At 36.2% G+C, this 22314-nt stretch overlaps 1 protein-coding gene across 1 annotated transcript; it reads right to left on the bottom strand.

Annotated features, from left to right (window-relative positions):
• Nucleotides 1-10290: 10290 nt before the first annotated feature.
• On the bottom strand, nucleotides 10291-19613 carry Rergl (RERG like). Its single transcript, XM_048432856.3, has 5 exons — nucleotides 19524-19613; nucleotides 18435-18491; nucleotides 14701-14774; nucleotides 12592-12740; nucleotides 10291-11278 (listed from the first exon to the last, which is right to left on the bottom strand). Exons 1-5 carry the CDS (start codon nucleotides 19573-19575, stop codon nucleotides 10996-10998), a joined length of 615 nt encoding a protein of 204 aa, XP_048288813.1. The 5' UTR covers nucleotides 19576-19613; the 3' UTR covers nucleotides 10291-10995.
• Between the last annotated feature and the right edge of the window lie 2701 nt (nucleotides 19614-22314).

The raw sequence follows: 22314 nt of genomic DNA, 5'->3' as shown, positions 1-22314 counted from the left end.
CCTGCCTGGTTCCTGTAGCCCTTTAGCCCCAAAGAAAATCACACAGAGGTCTCCATAAGTTATAAACTGATTGGCCCATTAGCTCAGGCTTTGTATTAGCTCTCATAACTTATATTAGTCCATTATTCTAGCATATGTTAGCCACAGGGCTTGGTACCTTTTTCAGTGGGGCAGGTCACATCCTGTTTCTTCAGTGTCTGGACAGAACTGCAGAGGAGTGGGCTTCCTCCTTCCCAGAATTCTCCTGTTCTCCTTTTCCAACCTCTACTTCCTGTCTGGTTGTTCTGCCTATACTTCCTGCCTGGCTACTGGCCAATCAGCATTTATTTAAAACATAATTGACAGAATACTGAATTGTCCCATACCACGTCCCCTCTTTTTTTCCAAAGGAAAATATCCAAAGTCCATTTTTTGGGGGGTGGGTGAATGTGGGCCTAGTATTCCAGGCTACTTCCTGCTGGTTGGGGGCACTGATAATCTTATGGGGACCTAAAAAAATTAGAATTCTGATCAAGTCCTGACTGGAGTATCCTGTGAGGCTTGATCATCTCAGGTAGCAGTCTTGAACCTGTTCTGGATGTAGAATTCTGACATCTGAGCCATTTGTTCCTACTGGATATTTCTCAGGTGGTCTTCCTCGATCAAACATGGTTTTTCTTAACTCAGAATGAATCCACAGCCTCTTATTTCCTGTGGAAACAAAAGCAAAATCTCTTCTCCAAAGTAACATATCTTTTGACTTCAATTTTGAAGTCAAGGTATTTTCAAAATATCTATCTTGGATTAATTCAGTAGCATTTATAAGCAAATATCTTTTAGCAACTGTTGCTCCTTCCTCAGCATTCAAAGAATTCAAAGAGAGCAAAATAACAATATGAAGATTCTCTGTGTATTTTCCATCTTTATGTGGCTTTATTTTAACCTCTATTTCTTTTATTTTTACTTTTACTTTTTGGTACTGCAGGAGCTCCTTCCGCTCCTTCAGCCAATAGCCTTTAAGATATCAGCCCACTTGGGTGTAGTCTCTTTTGCTTTAAAAAGCAGCAGTAGCCCTACTCTCTCTCTTTTTTGCTTCAGACTCCACTTCCAGCTACTAGAGTCCTTTCCTGGTTGCACAGAGAACTGTTGTCTAGGACGGTGATCTGTAAGTTTTCCCTTTAAATAAATAACCCTTTTATTAATCATAATTCCAAACTGGTGTGGGATTGTTCTGTGACTTATGCCTTCATCTGGCATCCCACGTTGGGTACCATTCTGCAACATGAGGGCCTGCATATTTGGACTTCTCCTGCCTGGTTCCCGCAGCCTTTTAACCCCAAAGAAAATTACACAGAGGTCTGCATAAGTTATAAACTGATTGGCCCATTAGCTCAGGCTTCATATTAGCTCTTACAATGTATACCATCCTATTAATCTAGTATATGTTAGCCACATGGCTCAGTACCTTTTTCAGCAGGGCAGGTCACATCCTACTTCTTCAGAGCCTGGATAGGACTTTGGAGGAGTGGGCTTCCTCCTTCCCAGAATTCTCCTGTTCATTTTGCCCCACCTCTACTTCCTATCTGGTTTCCCACCTATAATTCCTGTCTGACTACTGGCCAATCAACTTTTATTTAAAACATAATTGACAGAATACAGATTTGTCTCAAATCAATACATTAATGAGTAAATGTTAAAAATGTCTCTTTCATCATTTATTTTCTGAATTATTCAGAAGAAACAGACAAAATATCTATAGATAATTAAATTAGATCATTGATGATAAGCAAGATATATATAGATGATTCTCTTTGAGGAACAAATGATCCAAGCTTTATGACTAGCCCAAATCTGCACATGACTTTCTAAGTGCTATGCAAAAAAGAAGCAGGCACACCAGACAATCTCCATGTGGCAGCTGTAACTACTATCATTAAAGATGATATGTTCTTTACTCTTAATATAAAAGTTTCTACTTATAATACTTTCAGGTCAAATAGGCTAATAATTCGAGGGTATTATTTAGCTAATTCTCCAGCATCTGGAATGTGTTGAAAACTACGGAATCTTTGAGTACAGTATCCTACTTTCACCCACTATACGTTTTATATCATATCTACCCACTTAGCTCCCACACTGGTATGAACATACATAATTTTCATTATCGCACATCTCTCTTCCTTTTTTTCTTCTTAAATGAATCCATCCAAAAATTAAGTTTCCTTCCAGGTTTATCATTTTGAAAGGTATTTTTTCTCAAATCTGCTTTTTCCTCCCCCCTTTTCTTTCTTTGTTATCCCACTATTTGTCAGCCATTGAACTTTCTACCTCTGAGGAGAGATAGATTCACTGATGCACTGCCAGTATTTAATTTTAAGATATATGAATTCAGATGTTTGCATGCACATATCTCATGTGTATACTGGTCCATTTATGTTAGTTTTATTCTGAAACATATGTCTGATTTTTTTTAATTTTATAATATTTTATTGATTCTTTGGGAATTTCACATCATGCAACAAAATCCCACTCACTTCTCAGGGCTTCAATATTTGTCATTCACACTTATAGTGACTCTCAAAAAAACATGGAAAAATAGTAAGAATAAAAAAATTAATATTAATTTAAAAGCAAACAAAAAATAAGCAAAACAAAAGCAAACAAACAAACAACAAAAACCTACTTCCCTCTTCTATTTTCCACCTCTCCATCACCTCTTTATTCATCTTAGTGGCATAGGGAGATGCCATGTATCATTCAGTACACCCTTTTGTACAAACAGTTTTAATGTGAATTTCCATTGTATAATGAATTGTTGGTCTGATTCAAGGCTCCCGGCTTGCTGGTCCCTCACTGAATTCCCTCTTGGAGGGAATCATAGAGATCCTGCATCTATGATTCTGAAAGATCAATCTCTTCACATGCTCTAGCAGATCATATATGTGGTTCAATATATGGTTTGTGTGTACCCCTGTGCCAATGGACATCAGAACAACCCCCAAGTGAATCAGGTCTATGGACCAAGATATGGCCATCAGCAAGTGCTTGGTCCCAGTTGTTGCCATGGCCCCAGGGAAGTGGTGCAGACTTCTCAGACTGGAATAAACCAGCTGCCATAGGGCTATGGTGTTTTTAATTTTGGAAGTAATTTCTTAACAAAAACTTGTAGTTTGTAATGATTAAAAATCCATAATAAGTGTTTTAAAGCAGATTATTAGTCATCCATTTGGGAAATGTCAACATGAGTTTCCATGTTGAAGTTGATCAACTTTTATATAATTTAACTGAATTATTTTACTGTTTAACTGAATTAAGGATTCTGACACCAACTCAGATCTGCAACTTTAGCCTTAAAGTGCACTTGAGTAACAAAATATCCCTCATACTTTCTCTTTCTACTTTTATTTTTTGTTTTGGTTTTAATTTTATTTTGGGGGCACTTATTTATTTACTTACTAAGACGTTTTGTGGGCCATGGCACATGTGGAGGTCAGAGGAAAGCATGTAAGAGATGGTTCTCTCCTTCTACCATGTGGCTCCAAGATTAGAATTCAGGTCACCAGACTTGGTGGCTAACACCATTTCCAACAAAGCCATCTAACCAGCCCTGTTATAATGAAGATTTTTGCTTTGTTTCACTATGGAAGATGAATAATTTTGATATATTGATATGAGTATTAGATTTACTTTTTGTTCATTTCAATGGTTTTACATCTCAAATTGGAGCCTATATCAGGTTATGTTATATTTAAAAAAGAATCTATATTCTATTCTTTTTATTTATTCTTTTCATAAATATATCCAAACCATAGTTTCTTCTCCCTCCAACTTATCCCAACCCTCCCCCACTTCACTCTCTTGCTCAGATCTACTCATTCTCATTTCCCTTAAGAAAAAAAGTCAATCTCCCAAAGGTATCAACCAAACACAGTGTAAGTTACAATGCCAGACACAACTCCTTGTAATGTTAAGTCTGGATGCAATAACCCAGTAAGACAAAAAGATCCCAAAAGCAGGCAAAAAAAGAGTCTGAGACAACGGCTTGCACTGTTGGGAGTTCCACAAGAAACTCAAGCTACACAACCATGCCATATACGCAGAGGACCTAGCTCAGACCCCATGCAGGCTCAGTGATTGTCGCTTCAGGCTCTGAAATCCCCTTTGAGCCCTGTTTAGTTGATTCTGTGGGCCATGTTCTTGTGGCCCCCTCGACCCCTCTGGCTCCTGCAACCCTTCCTCCCCCTCTTCTGTGAGGTTTCCTGAACTCCAAGGAGAGGGACCTGTTAGAGATTTCTCTCCTCCACCTAATGTTTAATTGTGGGACTCTGTATCTGCTCCTATCTGTTGCAGTAGGAAGACTCTCTGATGAAGACTGGGGTAGGAATCAACCTATGAGTATAGCAGAATATCATGAGGAAGAATCTATTTTCATTGAAAGAAAAAAATGGGGAAATATAATAGCATTTCTCACAGAAGTAAACAAATATAAGTTATATAGCTTAAAAATAATCACCGTGTAAGTTGATTCCATATTCTCTCAATTGTAAAAAATGCTACAATAGAAGTGGAAGATTAGGGAGCACTTCAAATTACTAATTTATTTCCCTTTAGGTCTACACCCGTATTTGTATGTACATTGAATTCATGGTTCCTATTGTGATGCTTTAATTTTTAAGTATTCCCACAGTAATTTTTACATCTCTGAATTAATTAGCATTTTATTAAATGAGCATATGGCCTATATTTTCAAATGTAAATAGTTTATGACCTTGAACATAAGCCTATACTCAAAGAGACTCAAAGATGATTTTATGTTTATATTATTTTTCTAGATATGGAATACTCTTAGTGGGCCCAAAGACTATGGAAAAAGTCATAATTGTCTTGGTAGGTATCACTCTCTGAGTCTTCATTCCTTTTTGGTAGCCTTGACCTCTGTACTTAGCTGTCCCAGACTTGCTGACAATTCCATTTCACCATGGTGACATATAATGGTGACATATAGTTCATTCATTTCTCCTTTGAAGAAACATATGTTTAATATGAAACTTGTGTTTATTAATAAAATAAATTTCACATCCAAAATGGTGAAAACAAATCTTTTTGGTAACTTATATATTTTAAAATTATGAGGGACTTTTCCCTTTCCAATGAAATAATATCTTGTCATGATACAGTATATTTCAAATTTATGGCAAGTCTTTTTCTTTGAGAATTTAAAATACTTTAAATAATTTGGGCCTTGCCTGATTCCTCCAGAATTGTGGAGTATGACTGATAACTGCCTTTAGAATCTCTAATAGCTAAATTACAATTATTATGCAAAGTCCTACAATAGACAGTTATATGGATTGTTAAATGACTTTGCCTTTTTTGCAAACTATAATCATTTTCCTTTATTAGCTGAAGGATTTTATAATTTAAGGAAGATGAGAAACCTATAAGTCACGCTTTCAAATAAGGAACAAGGATATTGCAAACATTAAATTCCCCCATAAAAATGTTAAGGCATCATTAAACTAGGTTCAGATTAATACAATTCAGTCAACTCTAGATAGATATCTCCCATAATCAGCTGAAACAAAACCTAGTGATCTAAGATGTAAAATATTTTACTACAGCCAATTTATAAACCTATAAAACATACAGGTATCATTCAACCTCTTTATTAATAGTGCATGCCTTGTATTAAATCAAAACCATTTTAAGGACCCCTCCCTTTGGTGATGCCTTCTTCTGCTGTTGGCTCTCATTATGTATTATGTCACTGAGGCTCATCCACAGTGAATGACAGCATCTTTTTTTCACTAGAAGCCGCACAGGCTATTCCAGGCCCAGTGACAGAGCTTAACATCCTTTGAGATTTATAGACATATTTTCTACCCACCGCTTATAACACTTCATGGGCTAATGTTGATGCATTTGTTTTCTGTGGGTGAGACTTTTCTTTCACGTTGAAATTTGAAGCTTCTTATTTTTAAAGTTTTTCAAGTCATTTTACTGGTAAACCATAATCCCAAGAAAATGGTACTGGTGAATCTTCAAGCTGTAAAGATATTGACTTTGCTTGGAGGCTTTCTGATTTATCCTTTTTTTCTCCAGCAAGAGAGTCAGGCATATCATGTTGACTGGGTTGCTGAAGATTTTAATGAATTATCATTCTTGTTAGTTTACTACCGAAGAACAGATTCTATATAATATCATCTAGTATCACAAAAGGAAGTCTGGAACTAGGTGCAAATCTTGTAGGAGTAACTCATCTCTACTCATCCTGGAATCAGCAGAGATTCCAAATTTTGGAACTTGCAATCACCCAGTCTACTCATAAATCTACTGGGTGGAGGCCACGGATTCTAAAGGACATCCCTATCTGGTGCCACTGGGCAGTGCAATGTGAGTTGACCAGAAACCCTCAAGGCAGCATCCAAAAATGATGAAAAATGATGAAGGGCTGTCTCCTCTAACTTGGATTTTTGTGTCATATTTTCAATTGATCACATTTACTGAGAGTCAAAACACAGACACCTAAACAAAGTCCAGTGGTAGGGGCAAATGGGAACATTCCAATTTGATAACAAGAAAAGTAAAACAGGTAGTTGTCAATGTTTTAAAGCTGTTTCTGTCCAGAAAATAATCAATATAACACTTCAGATATCAAACTAATAATTCATTATTTCTAAAAGAATATCATAAAAAACTTTGAAAATATGAGACTTGTTCTTATCATAACATTGCAGATATTGTTTGTAACAAGACATTTCATTTGAAATTATTTTACTAAGATATCAGAATCTAACCAGTAAAATTTTAATATTTTGTATATATTTAAATAAAATAAAAGTATCTTTTGTTTGGATTTTTAAAATATATACTACCAATACAATTTTATATAATATTTTTGAGATTTTATTTACCTTTATTTTATGTTTATATGAATGTTTGTCTGAATATATGTTTGTATAATGTCTGCATAGGCCAGAGGAGAGTGTTGGATCCCCTAGGGAATGGAGGCAGAACTATCTATGGTTGCTGTGGGTTGAACCCAGGTTCCCTGCAAGAGCAACCAGAGCTCTGAACTCCTGAACCATCTCTGCAGACCCAAAAGTCATACCCTTAATACAGAAACTTTACTTAGATTGGTCATAAATAAAAAGTACATTGATTAAATGTTAAATAATTTGGAAACTGTTTAAATATAAACATTTTCATATATTTCCAAATAATTGTTAATATAAGACAAAATCATCTCAAAATAACTTCATTTAGCTATAAGAAGGATTTTTTTAAAAAGTGAGGAGAAAATCTCTGATATTGAGACTATTGAGGCTGGAGAGATGAATCAACAGTAAAGAATGGTTTTTGCTAACACAGAGGAACAGAGGTCAATTCCCATCACCCATGTTCATTAACCCAGAGCCACCTAAAACTACATATCCAGGAAGCCCAGTCACTCTTCTGGCCTCCATATATAACTGCATTCACATTTACTCATAAACACACACACAATTGTTCAGTGTTGATATAGAGTTCATGTGTATACACAGTCAATATCAAATACATAACATCAATAGTGAGACATAAAAGATAAATAAAATTCCTAAAAATAAGTGAACACAAAATCCATCATTGAATCTCCTAGGAGAAAACACACAAATAAGATTTGTTTTGCACACACATAGAAGTGACTACCTCTAGATAATAGGAAGCGTTCACTTGAAATTGGCATACATACGAACTACAGAAACTGTGTGTCATTTCCTACAACACAGATAGAATATGGCATTCACAAGCAGAAAGAAATTATGCAATTGTCAAGAATTTAATTCAGCACACATCACTGTCTACCTCACAGAGTGGAAGGTTAGTGTGGAACACACCTATTTCCAGACAGTAGTTGTTTGACCAGTAGGTCAGAGATCTGTTAAGAGTCAAGACTGACAATGAGGACACTAAGAGAGACTTACATAGATTTAATCTACATGGGAAGGAGAAAAATACAAGATCTCCTCAGTAAATTGGGAACATGGGGACCTTGGAGGTGGGCTGAAGGTGGGGAGGAGAGAAGGAGGCAGAGCAGGGAGCAGAGAAAAATGTAGAACTCAATTAAAAAAAAGGAAATTTAAATCTTAAAAAAAGAGTTAAGAAAGATTAAAAAGCAAAAACAAAAAACAAAACAAAAAAGCAAGACATTGTATGTTTGGGGACATATATTGAATGTCTGAGGGAAGGGTATTTTGCTAGATCTCTCAGAGATTCTTGCATCTCACGTTCATACCCACCAAAGTACAAATGCCAAAAAAAAATCATTGTCCAATAAAATAAACCCATGTAGAAGACTTAAATTAGATCCGAAGTTATCAACTTTGCACAAAATCTAAACACAAAGTGACTCAAAGAACTCAGTGTGAAATCTGAAACACTGGATTGCTTGAAGAAAGCATATGTAGTATCCCAAGCTATAGGTGCAGGAAAGGACTCTCTTAGAAGGACTCCCTTTGCACAGGAATTAAGGTCATCAACCGGTAAGTGGAACTTAGTGAAACTAAAATGTTCCTGCACAACTACAGAATCAAGTCAGCAAAGAAGAACCTTGGTAGAGTAGGAGAGAATCTTTTCCACATACCCATCTGGTAGGGGATTAACATCCAGAATATTAAAACAAATAGTGAAGCAAATAAAAGACCCAATTTTAAAAACAGGCTCTGTGTCTGAATAGAGAATTCCCAAAATAAATTAAAATGCCCCCAAAATCTCATAAAACATTCATCATTGTAAGCAATGAGATCATTGAAAACTAAAACTACTTTAAAAGCTTGTCTCACACCAGTCAGAATGGCAAGGACCAACAAAATAGCCTACAACACATGCTGGAGAGGATACGGGAAAAGAGGAACTATTATTCACTATTGGCAGAATTGCAAACTGGTACAGCCAATGAGGACACACATCAGTGAGGAGATCTATCCAATAGCTAAAGTGAAATCTGCCACATAAGCCAGTTCTACCATTACTTGACATATGACCCAAGTAACTTGACTTCCAACTTAATAGATCAGACATGTCCATTACCTCTCTGTTCATAATAACTAGGAAACTGAAACAACCTGAATTAATGAAAATGTAGTATATATACATGATGGAATAATATGTAACTTAAAGAAATTATGAGACTGTGAAATTTGTAAATAAATAGATTGAACTGAAAAAAAATTATAGTGAAAGATGTAATGTCAGACTTTTAAGAAACAATAATATCTCAAGGTACCCTTCCTAATACATAGAATTGTGGCTTATGCTGAGCGAGCTCATGCCTGTGGATCCTCTTGTTTGGGCCACCTTGCTCCATTCTAGCTCACCATCCTATACTCAAAAGCTTCTCCTGTCATGTTCCTACACAGTGTGAGTGTGTCATTGCTTATATCTTGAGTTTTATTTCTCTGAGACCCAACCATAATTATCAACATTTTTGTCAGATGCAAAGCAAATAACTTCAGAGTGAAATATAATGGATGGAGAAGTTCAGTAAGGTCAGCCAGTACCATAGATTAGAAGGTCTACCATTATCTTAGAAGGAAATGGTAGCCCACAAGATTTAATAATGTTTGCATCTTATACCAAAAAAAAACTTATATAAAAAAGCTTCACAATAGCAAGGTCTTCAAAGTTGTAAATTTATCAACTGTTGTGGTTAATTATTGTCAAGCTTGCACAATCTGAGAAGAGAAAATATCAATTACAGAATTGCCTCCATCACATTGTTCTGATTGCTAGTTAGTGAAGGAGGTTCCAAACAACTACCAGAAGTAGGATATGAGTACAAGTGCAAGCTGAAGAACCTGAATGTATAAGGAAGGTAGTTAAGCAAGACACAAGGAGCAAGTTAAGGAGAGGTATTCTTCTGTGGTTCCTGCTCCAAGTTCCAGCCCTGGCTTTTTGCCAAAATAGAATAAAACCTGTAAGACAAAATAAATTCTGTCTTCCTGAAATTGCTTATAGTCATGGTTTTTATTGCAGCAATAGAAACCAAACTGGATATGTTTTATTCTCCTAGATAAACTAAACTAGATAACTTTTAATTTGCAAAGGATCTTAATGCTATCAATGAAGTTATTTGTGAGCAATGTCTTCTGGGATGGCAGAGGCTGATCTTAACTGCTGACCTGCCAGGTTTTGGAATCACCTAGAAGACACACAACTGTGCAAGCCTGTGAGGGTGTGTTCAAGGAGGCTTCACTGAGTAGGGAAGACCCACCATTGATGACTGATGTCTAAGAATCAATAAAAAGAAAATAAAGGAGAAAATCAGGTAACCACAGTGTATTAGCTTCTTTATTGGTGATGCAGTGTGACCAGTTGCTTGATACTGCCATCAATACTCCCCTGAATGATGGACTCTATTCCTTCAAACTGAAAGTAAACAAAAAAATCCTCCATTAACTTGAACTTGCTATACATATTTTTTTAATATTTTGTAGCTATAAGATAGTAACTAATTCATACAACACAACTTTTTCATTATTTCCTAAACCACAAAATATTTATTTATGGACAGGTAATTTTACACATCCAACACTAACTAAATTATATTTTAAAGCAAAAATCTATTAAATATTATGAAGTCATTTTAAAATCAATAACTTAGGCCCTACAGTGCATTAGTTGTATGAATATCTATTTCTTTTTCTCAAAACAATGACAGAATTTAAAAGTGAATCACACACTTTAATACTTTAATTGAACAATATGGACAGAGTTTTCTCAACAAGGCACAGGGACAGTTCTCTACTGATACACCAGAGTGAGTATTCACTTGTACAAGAGTGAAAGCTCATGTTGGAAACAATATGAGCCAGATGTAACCAAAAAGACAAATTATATATTTTAAAATTCAGTCATGATTCATTTTTACTTATTTCATATATACCCCCAAAATTGTCTTTAATTATATAAATTATGTTTGTCACATTAAGTGCTTGAAACCCTCTGAAGGACCAAGTCCCCTGTATTATATATCTTCTAAACAGATTTTCTTCTCTTTCCAAATACATTATTAATCAATTTGGCCATTGATTTAGACCCACTGGATCTCCTCTTCTCCTTGTGTTTGAAGATCAACAGAATGTCCTTGATGAGTCTGAGAAACATCACCTCCACCTCCAAGGACTGCTCTGCTGCAGACAGTTCACAGAACTGACAGTGGAAATCAACTGCTAGCTTATGCCCTTCTTCCCAGCCAACCTCTCGCATGTGGCAGAGGTCTTGCTTGTTGCCAACTAAAACCACAGCTGGTTCCACCATCCTGAAACACAATCAGTAACTTTTTCAAGATGGTTTCAACAGCTCTAGAAAGTAACATAGATTATATCCATAAGGCAAAGAGTCAAAAGTAAGTCCTATTAGGTATTATGTTTAAGGCCATAGATGGTCATGTGTGTGCTTAGAGACACATATCCCCAGCGCTACAAAATCATTTTCCACAGAATGGAATAAATAACACAAACAAGGCTCTCTAAGTTTAGAGTTTGGAGGACACAAGTATTCTTTATTTCAGGATAGGTATAATAACCAGGGATGTGAAATCTTCCCCACTTCATCTCTCTGTGTGCTAAGCAACATAGGGAAATAGGCACCACCACAAAACCATAAGATTCTATCTCACCCCAAAGTCCAGAAACATGAAGACATGTGACGTAGGCTAGACAATTGAAACCATGAGCCAACATAAATCCGTCATGCCTTAAACTTTTTCTACTTGGTACAGTGTCACACCTATACAAAAGTAACTAATTTAGTTCTCTTTTACGGATGTTGTGTTAAACCCAGGTAGCAATTATTAGTTAGAAGTTTAGCAGCTTTAAGCCCCCACTCAATTGTACCATCATCCAAGACCTTGTGGGCAACACTGATAAGAACCTATGTAACTCCTCACATCAGCATTTGAACAAAAATGAACACTTTCAAAGAGATATGCTGAAGCAACAGAAATAGAAAGATTACTCTAAGAATCTCAAACAGCTAAGTGTTTCATTAATAGAGCGAAAATTCTGAGACACAGTCATCTTCCTTCGCTATCCTGTGTGCCTAGACATTTACCAGTGAATTGCTGACCATGTTTTTATCTCGGGTAGAGCAGAGAAAATGTATCTCCACTCTTACCATGTATAGATGGTGGACTATTCAGTCCGTTTTTACTGTGACATTCTGGGTAACCAGTAATGAGGAACTGGATTTCACAGGATACCAAACATAACAAATCTGGATTTATTTAGGATCCTCACCATTTTCATGAGAACAGAAAGAAAAGGTGGAAGTGTGAAATATCTGCCGTAGAGAGGACCATTATTTTGCTAGTGAGTGTCGTGTTAACAATAGAAGCTATCTTGTAAAATGGCCATTTACTCAGGGCAAGTAACTGTTTATGTCAGCCAGGACATAAAGCATCCTCATCTGATTCCTTTTACTACGTGTGTAGCTCCTGTGGAATGGGAAGGGGAATTGTTCAGGGCTGTTAAATTTTGTAATTGAAAGTCTGTATTAAATTCTTCCTAATGATGCTCAGGGCAAGATGATGATTTACGAAAATGGAAAGGAGATGAGAATGAAATGTCTTACCTTTTACAATGAGTAGTTGGTGGCTCCCGGATTCTGCAGAGAAGGGCTTTTGCAAAAGCAAAGGAAGGCCTGTCACTGATGTCATACACAATCACAAACCCATCTGCCCAGTGCAGCTCACTTGCGAGGGAGCACTTTGTCTTCTGTGGCTGAAAATGAACCAAGCACATTCAAGTGTAGTTTTCTCACAACAATGTTCTATGTTGCAGTTAATTAATAGTTACCTATTTCACCTGGGGGAGAGTTTAATAAGGCTAAAGAACAATCATTTCTAAAGAACAATAACTTCTAAGATGTGTTTTCAGAGTTTCTTTCTTATCATTGTCTTTCTTAAGCTAAAACAAAAGCCTATAATTATTTTAATCTCACTTTACAACTTTCTTTAAAAACTATTTTTCTAAAAATTTGATATGATGCCTTTTAAATTAACATTCACACATCTGTCTTGAAAAAAGCATGATACCTATACTAATTAGCAGACTATTTTTATTTGTGTGTGTGTGTGTTTATTTGGGTTGTGCACACACATGTTCACATGTGAGTGTCATTATATCCTAAGCATGGCAAACATGTAGAAGTCAGACAAAAACCTCAGGTATTGGTTCTTCCCCTTTCACCTTGCTGGAGACAGAACTTTTGCTATGGACAACAGGCTGTCCTGTGCACAGACTTCCTGTCTCCTTCCATCACAGCACAGGAGTGTCAGAATTACACTTGTCTGCTACAGTGCTCAGCTCTACATGGATTCTAGAAATCCCAACTCAGGCCCTAATGATTGCATGGAAAGCACTTTACCCACTGAGCTACCTCCCCAGCCTGGAATATCTGTTTATTTGCAATAGTAGATTCAACCCTATGAAAGGGAAAAATATAAGAGTTTATCTAAAATGGTTTATAGGCTAATTTAGGGTAAAGTACCTAAAACAAATCAAAAACTTGCTTTGAAATCTTAGAAAGCTGACCATTTATTATCATGTTTATGATGAGAAGATATTTTGAGAGAGTATAACTGGAAGATTATTTTGATATTTTAGTGCATTGACTAGATAAACAAATTATTATCAAAATTTATCTTATGTACACTCTTCTGAAAACCAGTTACAAATGTAGACAATTTAGTGAAAATATAAACTGAACTGACAAGATGTTCTGTCTTAATTTCTGACCCGTACACTATGAACTCACAGGAATAAGTATGACCAGTGCTAGGAGGAGGAAATCTACAGAGACAGCTGAACCTACCTCATGGAAACTCAGCAACTCAAGACCGACAGCTGTGGAGCCTCCATGGGACCTAATTAGGCCCTCCATATGTGGGAGACAGTGGTGAAGCTTGGATGATTCGTGAGGCACTTGGCAGTAGGACAAGGATCTATCCCTGGTGCATGAACTACCTTATTGGAGCCCATTCCCTATGGTAGAATGTCTTGCTTGGCCTTAATGCAGGGAGAGGGGCTTGGTCCTGCCCTAACTTAATGTGCCAGACTTTGTTTACTTCCCAAGGGAGTCCATACCCTTTGCGAGGACTGGATGCGAGTGACCTGGCAGGAGAGGCGGGGATGGGGGTAGGAAGACAGGGAGTATAAAATGAAATTTACAAATTTAAGATGAAAAAATTAAAAAGATTCCTTTTAATGGGCTGGCGAGATGGCTCAATAGCTAAGAGTACTTACTGCTTATGCAGAGGGTTCAAGTTCAGTTCCTAATACCACATGGTCACTCACGACCATCTGTGATTCCAGTACTAGGTTATATATGTCTTCTTCTTGCCTTTCTGGGCACTTCATGCCCATGCTACACATATGGATAAATCACATGCAGGCAAAACATTCATATACATAAAATAAAATCTAAAAGATTGTTGTCAAGACTATTTTCAGGGCTCAGTTTTATTGTGTATTAAAGGTATTTTTCTATGCTAACTTTTAATTGATATTTATAGAAATCTCAATAATGCAATTTACACTAAAAGAAATGTCAACATTTTGATAATTAAAATTGAGAAGTAATTTTATTTTAGTGTTGACATTATTTTGCATATTTATTTCCACTACTCTTTAAATTATGCTTGAAGAACAGTAAACCAAAGGGGTGTTTTGTTTGACTTACTTGAAAACATGGGTCATATATTTCGAGATTCAATGCTTTCCCTTCCAAACACAACTGCTTATTGTAGATAGATTCTGAAAAAAAAAATACGTGCTCTTTGTCATTATGGGAAAACTTCAGAATAAACGCTCATTAGTAGCTGGCCTTGGTCTGCTAAATTCAGCAAGTCATATTTTTGGGCTATCTTTACTGAAGATTTCTTTCTCTCTCTCTCTCTCTCTCTCTCTCTCTCTCTCTCTCTCTCTGTGTGTGTGTGTGTGTGTGTGTGTGTGTGTGTGTGTGTGTGTGTGTGTGTGTGTGTTGTCTACAAGTATGTCTGGTGCCTCCAGAGAAAGAATAGAACAATGGATCTCTTAGAACCTGGGTTACAGATGGTTACAGATGATTATTTTCTACCATGTGGGTGCTGGACCAAACCCAGGTCTTCTGCAACAATAGCCATGCTTTTAACTGCTGAGTCATCTCTCCAGACTTACAGCAGTCATATTTTCATAGAATAGTAGAGGATCTTTTGCTCAGGGTTGATGAGGAAAGCATGAATATTTTGCGCTGATCCCTTAACTTATTTGTATCTACTCATTTGTTTATCCTCCTACGGTATAATACAGATACTTCTACCAAAGACTCATTCATACCCTCTCAACACATTAAAATGTCCTCTCATCCATGAATAAACAAATCATCAGAAATTCTGTTATGTCTCCTCTACCATGAATTTCTTTACTATTTATTACTTTTATTGATTGATTAATGAGTGTGTGTGTGTGTGTGTGTGTGTGTGTGTGTGTGTGTGTGTGTGTGTGTAAGCTGTGTGAAAGACAGAAGGCAAATTCCTTTCACAGCATGCATTTCTGGTTGAAAGTTGGGTCTTCAGGCTTGGCATAAAGTACCTTATACACGAGCCATCTCACATGTTAGTAGGTACTCATTAGCAACACCTTATAAACATGTGAAAATAGTTTAAGTTCAATACATTTAGACTCACCTTCAATCTTGAACACCTCATTAGTTGCACTGCTATATTTGGTCACTGACAAAATCTCAAATATTCCCTTCATACGATATTCACACAGCATATTCTATTTCTGTTTTAATTTTCTTTACTTATTGTCATGTTCCTTAAGTTTTTTTTTTTTTAAACTCAAACTTCACCATTTCCCCACACTCCACATCTGGATGCAGTTTATACTCACTGTCCTATACCATTTGTCATGGATCAGAGCCCTGTATTATGTACATCTCTCTCCTTCTGTCCACTATTGACCAACTTGGATATTACTCTACTTTGTCAGTAACTTGTCACATCCAAACTCTGAAATTTATTCTTTCTTCCACCTGGGATGTGATTCCTTCCATTTCTTCTTTAGCAAGTCTCTGCTCTACCGATACCTTCTTAAAACGTTTGCCCTCTCGTCATTTGTTTTTACTTTTGTTTCAAGGCAATGTGCCTCTACATATTCTAGGCTGACCTGGGGACTGAATAAACCCCTGTGGCTCTGCTCCCCAAGTATTGATACTGAAAACAATCACTTCTGCCATTTGACTCTTGCAAAATAAAATACATACCATATCCATGCTTTTCTATGGTTTTATTTATTTCTATAGCATTTATCATCAAATTACATAATTTTTGGCTTGGGTTGACAAATCATTCTTTAATATTACAAATTCTATGATAAATCAAACTCCTATTCGTCTGTGTTCTGACATACCCTATTACTACAGAAAATATATGGACTATAACAGTTATTCAATGAATATTCTTTGATGAATGAATATGAGCTTTCTTTCATTAATGAATGGATGGATAATTTCTCTAACTCTTCTTCCAGCTCTATTTCTCCACAAATTAACACACTAACACAAAAACTTGACTACCTCTGAAAATTGTTCTGTAACCCATAATAAGAAGTAATAGACGGGACTAGAGGGATTTCTCGGCGCTTTGTGCTTGCTGCTCTTGCAAGAGTCGGAGGTTCAGTTTTTAGCACCCATAGCTGGAAACTTTCTGTAACTCCAGTTCCTAGAATCCAATGCCCTCTTCTTAACTCCCAGGGTACCTTTGCCGCACATGAACTCAGAGACGCATATATGCACATAAAATAAGGTCAATACATCTCTATTTTACAAAACAAGCAGACATTTGATGAATGAATGTTTCCTCAGAGGATGAAGACCGACTTTTAAAATCCGTACAAATAGAACATTTGTCATAGTTTCACCAGACATCAGATTTTGTTTACAAAGGTGTTTTCTTTTGTTTTCTAAACTTCTCACTTTTACTATTTGCCCTGAATATAAACTCTCCCAGACAATTTCAAACACTTTCTCTCAAATCTCACAGCATTGGCAAGAGCTGTCATCTCTAACTGTTCTTAGAGTGTTTTAATTTCCCCTTCTGTCCTTCCTTGACAAGATGGAGTTGCTTTTGCTAGCCTGTTTCCATAGAGTTGGAGACCTGAGGGTCACATGCTTATATTTTCAAAATGTCTTCAGGTCTTATATTATACACGGAGATGTCACCGCTGGGAACGTGTAAACATTTCATTTATATAACTGCATTGTAGAAAGGATTAAGGTGAAGGTTTCATTGTTGCCTCCTTTAGAGACTGCATTATCTTGTTTGCATTAAGTCTCTTTTCTGTTCAGGGAAAACTTTCTCAGCCAGGCATCTTGACTTGTATATTATGTTGACCTCTGTGTTTGAGATTTTTGCTCCTTGAAACAAAACATAGAAATTTCTGTTTTTCTGCAGCTTTCTTTCTGTAGGCAGTTTTCAAACACTTGTTTTAAAATGTTCACAATGTCAAAAGAGTGGAAATACTGTGCTGCACACACACAGAAAGCCATGTGACAAAAATCTTTAAAACCATTTTTAACAATATGTTGATAACACCCTCTCAAGAACAAATGTTTTCTGTGATTCTCAAAGAAAGAAAAATGTGAACTCTGACACTAAATAAGCAATATTGTTTTTAATGACTCCCTTACATTTCCTAGAGTTCTGCTATTGTTGATTTAAGAAATGAAAAAAAAATTAACCTCAGGCCTTTGTTCAGATAAGATATAAATTCCATTATTTTGATCAATCGCTTATCAAAAGGTATACTTAAGAGTCTAACAAAATTTCTCCATTTTATTCTGAGGTATCTCCTATATCCTAAGATAAAAATAAACTGAGTCAGATTTAGTAAAATGACCTTAAGATTATATTGTGTAATTTCTCTAAAATTTATAGAAACAGCCTAGATAACAATATGACGTTTGTTAATTAATGTGTCATTCATTTATTTTTACAGCGTTTTTACAAGCTTCATTTCATGGGTGCTTTTTCTGTGGATACTGGGAATACTAATCCTTTAGTATTTCACTAATCTTTTGCTGTGAATACTAATCATTTAACAGATGTTAATTACCAAAACCTTTTTTGCACTTTGCAAAAATGCATGACCATGCTTTGTAACATTTGAGAAAGATAACCACAAACTTGTTTTCTAGTTTTAGACTTTGAAAACCCCCGACTTTCTAATTCATCATCATATTAGGTAATTTTGATGATGAAAACATTCCACTCAAATACTTACTTTGGTATTTAAAACTAGAATCTTTAAATTAAAACATTTTAATGAATGTAAAAATAGCAGATTCTGCCAATGTGCCTCTCTGTTCTTAATTAAGTTTAAAGCGTGATACTGAAACATTAAGTAGAGTAGAAGTATATAGCAGCAACTTACCAAGATTCGAAGCATATTCTCCAATGAACCTCTTGGTAAGAAACCTTACAGTAACTGCTGTTAAATGAATAGACAAAATTTAGGCTTGTTTAATTTTATAATACTGATATTCAGTTAGGTCCATCAACTTGATTTTCACTCAGTAACCAGCAAGCCTTAGATAAGAGCTTAAGACTTTACTGAATTCTGGCCTAAAAGCTGTGGATAACCATGATTATGTAAATAGAAATATGTGATCTTACATGTTATATGGGTAAATTGTTACAAAATTCGTCAAACATGTACACTACCTTACCTTCTAAAGTCCAAATATAAACCTCATTACATTTGAAATCCAAAGCTCTTACAACCCTTATTTTTCCTATTAATTAAATCTTGTTCAAGGCTCTATGTGTAGGAAGGATGGAGGCAGTGTCCAGCATGTGCAGTTTGTAAGGGATATAGAGAGTTAGTGCCCTGGAAACAGTTTAAGACTCAAACAGATTATTGTCTTTCTAAAGCACCCAAGTCTGCTATTACTCAGCTCTTGTTGTTAGACTGTTATTCATTGGTAGAAATCTTACTGCCAGGATATTGTGCAGCAGAATCAAATAACGCAAGCAGAAGAGAATAGCACATTCCAGAATTAGGGCCTTTTGTGCCAGGTTCCAGGGTGTCCACACAGCCGTGTCACCAGACAGTTATGGCCCTTCTGTAGTGCTGCCAATAAAAAAACACACTCCACACTCCATTCAACTCTGCCCACCTTACCCTCACATCTGAACAATTAACTACTGATGGGTTTGTAGGCAAGAGTACTGGAGTAAGAAACAGGAAAGTGATAAAACGGCCTCTTGTTGGTCTTTAGAATTTTAAACATCGATAGAAAAAGATAGAGACTCATATTTTAAGCAACTGCATTGGCTCACCTCCTGAAACAGCTCATAATTAAACAGTAACTTGCCTGAAAGATTGCAAAATCATACACAAAAAATTTATACAAATTATTTCACGGAGGGAATTTATTATAACTTCTTGTATACTATATGGCTATTGTTTAACGCCCTAGTTTGTCTCTCTCATCATGCCAGACAAGACAGTAAAACTCACCTGATTTCCCTGTGCCTTTACCACCCAAGACAGTAAGCTTGACATCACTCATCTTGAGTAACTGGTTCAGTTTTGGAACCCTGCTGACTAGAGCTAAGCATATTCTGTTGATTTTGTGTGTGTGTGAATTTTCCATTTATGGATGTCCTTGTTTTTCCAGGGGCAACTTCACCATATATTTCTACAATCTAATAATAACTTGAAAAATGTTTGCCTTAGTACATTTCAACTGATCCTCTCAAATATTGGACTAATATTTGGACACTGAGATTTATGAAACTAGCAGTAATATATTTTTAACAGAAGTCTAGTTCATAATCCTCTAGAGAATCAAGAAAAATGTCCTATTTTTATTTAGAAAAATTCTAGAGAGTTTGTGTAAGTACCCATTTAAATTTACTCTGATGGGGTAAATTTTACTTTTTATTTAATTATTTAAGAAGATTTCATATAAGTATCCATGATGTTGTGGTCAAAGTCTCCCCCAGTCCCTCCCCTCCAAACCTTCCCAGCTTACCCCCACCAGAACTCCTTTCTTGGTTCATGTACTTTAAAAATTTTAAATTAGTCTGATTTGTACTGTCTGTAAGTTCATGGGTATACAGCTATCAGTTGGAGTGTAGACAACCTTCCCCAGCAATCAATAGTGACCAAAAGCTCCTTAACTAGAGGTATGGTTCCATAATCCCCTCCCTCAACCATGATATGATTTTGAATGGCTTAATTTTGTGTAGTAAGATCTTGTATATTTAGTCAAAATTGCTATGAGGTTATGTGTGCAAAGAGTCCATCATGTCTAGAAAATGACTTCTCATGTTTTTCAACCTCTAGCTCTTATACTATTTATAATATTTATACTCTTTCTTCTATGATGGTGCCTGAGTCGTGAGAGGAGGCATGTGCTGTAGTTGTCCCCATTAAGGGATGAGCCCTTCATAGTCTCTTAGTCTCCTCTGATTGAACAACAGTGGGTATCTTTATTAAAGCATCATCTATTGGGAAATGAAGCCAAGAAAGGAAATCTAAGATAGATGAGTGCAGCTTAATGCCAGTGACAATGAATTCTAGGTCATATATTTTAATCACATGTGATCCATGAGCTGAAAACCACTTATACCACCTTGCAACTTTCTGAAGCCACCTTTTTTTTTATTTTAAAGATATGAATTGCCAATGGATAGCAAATCTACTTATCATTGGAAAAGTAATAAAGAGAATCTGTCCTATTTCTTTCCACACTTCTTTAGAAATAGGAAAATACTTCAAAAGCAAAACAACTGGAGGTGGCATTGTGTATAATTCATTGTGGATTCAGTTTGAGGGAAATGTAAGATAACGATGACCATTGCTCCTCCTTTAACATTCCCCCATTGTGAAGTCTAGTCTTCACCATAAATTTGACTGCATTCAGAGTTACCATGGGAACACATTTATTTAAGAATGTTTCCAAAAAGATTTAGCTGAGTAGAGAAACCCCACCATGTATGTGGGGACACCATTCCATGGACAGACATCTGACAATGACTAAAAGGAGGAAAGTGGGCTGAGGGGCAGAATTCATCTCTCTCTTTCTCGCTCCGCTTCCTCACTTAGCATCTGATGTGGTCAGCTCCATCACACTTCTCTGTCAGTGGGGGCTGTGCCCTAAAACTGGGAGACAGAATGAGCCCCTCCCCTTCTTACTTAACTTCGGTCAGGTATTTTGTTACATCAGTAAAGTGCCTGCCTATTACTTTTTTCTTATCTTTCACTGTTAGATATTTTAAAACAATACAAGTTTCATTCCCAAGACCCATAGCCAGTGACTCACAAGCACTTTAACTCCACTTTCAATAAATCTGATGTCCTCTTCTGACCTCTGCAGGCACCTACATACACACACACACACACACACACACACACACACACACACACACACACAGAGGTAGAGAGAAAGAGAGAGAGAGGGATGGAGGGAGGGGGAAAGAAAGGCGGAGGGGAAGGAGGAGGTGGAGGAGGAGGAGGAGGAGAAGAAGAAGAAGAAGGAGAAGAAAATAAATAAAATACAGTATTTTTGAAATAAAATTACCTCTGGATGCTTTTATATATAATATAATATTTATAATTGAAGAGTAATCTTTTTAAAATAAATGGTTATTTGATTTTATAAAACATAACTTTGCAAGCAGCTCACAGATTTGGGAAACTTATGGATACTCAGGAATTTGCATGTTATATGAGAATTTGGTAGAATTTGAGGGTGAGATTTAGATGTAGGCAAGTAAGAACATTTGATCTCTGTGTGTTGCCTTTCTTCTGCTGCAAGGCCCTCACTGCAGTGTTTTAGAACACATATACCACAGGGAACAACCCAGGCTGGAGACAAGAGGCAACTGCTACACAATCACAAATCCCAGAAAAATCTTTTCCAAACAAATGAAAGCCAGAAACTTACCAAACAATTGCAACAATGGCTGCTAAAATATGACTTCTATTAGCACATAATACAGCTATTGTTGGCAAAATATTATTATCTTGCTAATTACGGCCTCACTCACATCTTATTTGACCATCCCCTTGTTGTCTGTTACATCAGCGTCCCCATAAATACTTACTTTCTGTGCATGTGACTATTTTTATCTGAACAAGTAAGTGAAAGAGCTTGTTGCATAATAAAGTTATTTTCCACAGTTTTTGGTCTGAAAAGACTATTGTGGGAGTCTGGATCTATTCATGGTCTTACAGTCTTATGAAGGTCTGCGTTAAATTACATAAATAATTCTGAATACTGGAAAACAACCCACTTTCAAAG

Source organism: Myodes glareolus, chromosome 3 (genome assembly GCF_982192425.1).
Source record: "Myodes glareolus chromosome 3, mMyoGla1.1, whole genome shotgun sequence".
Taxonomy (NCBI): Eukaryota; Metazoa; Chordata; class Mammalia; order Rodentia; family Cricetidae; genus Myodes; species Myodes glareolus.
This window is presented reverse-complemented; position numbering and strand designations above follow the sequence as displayed.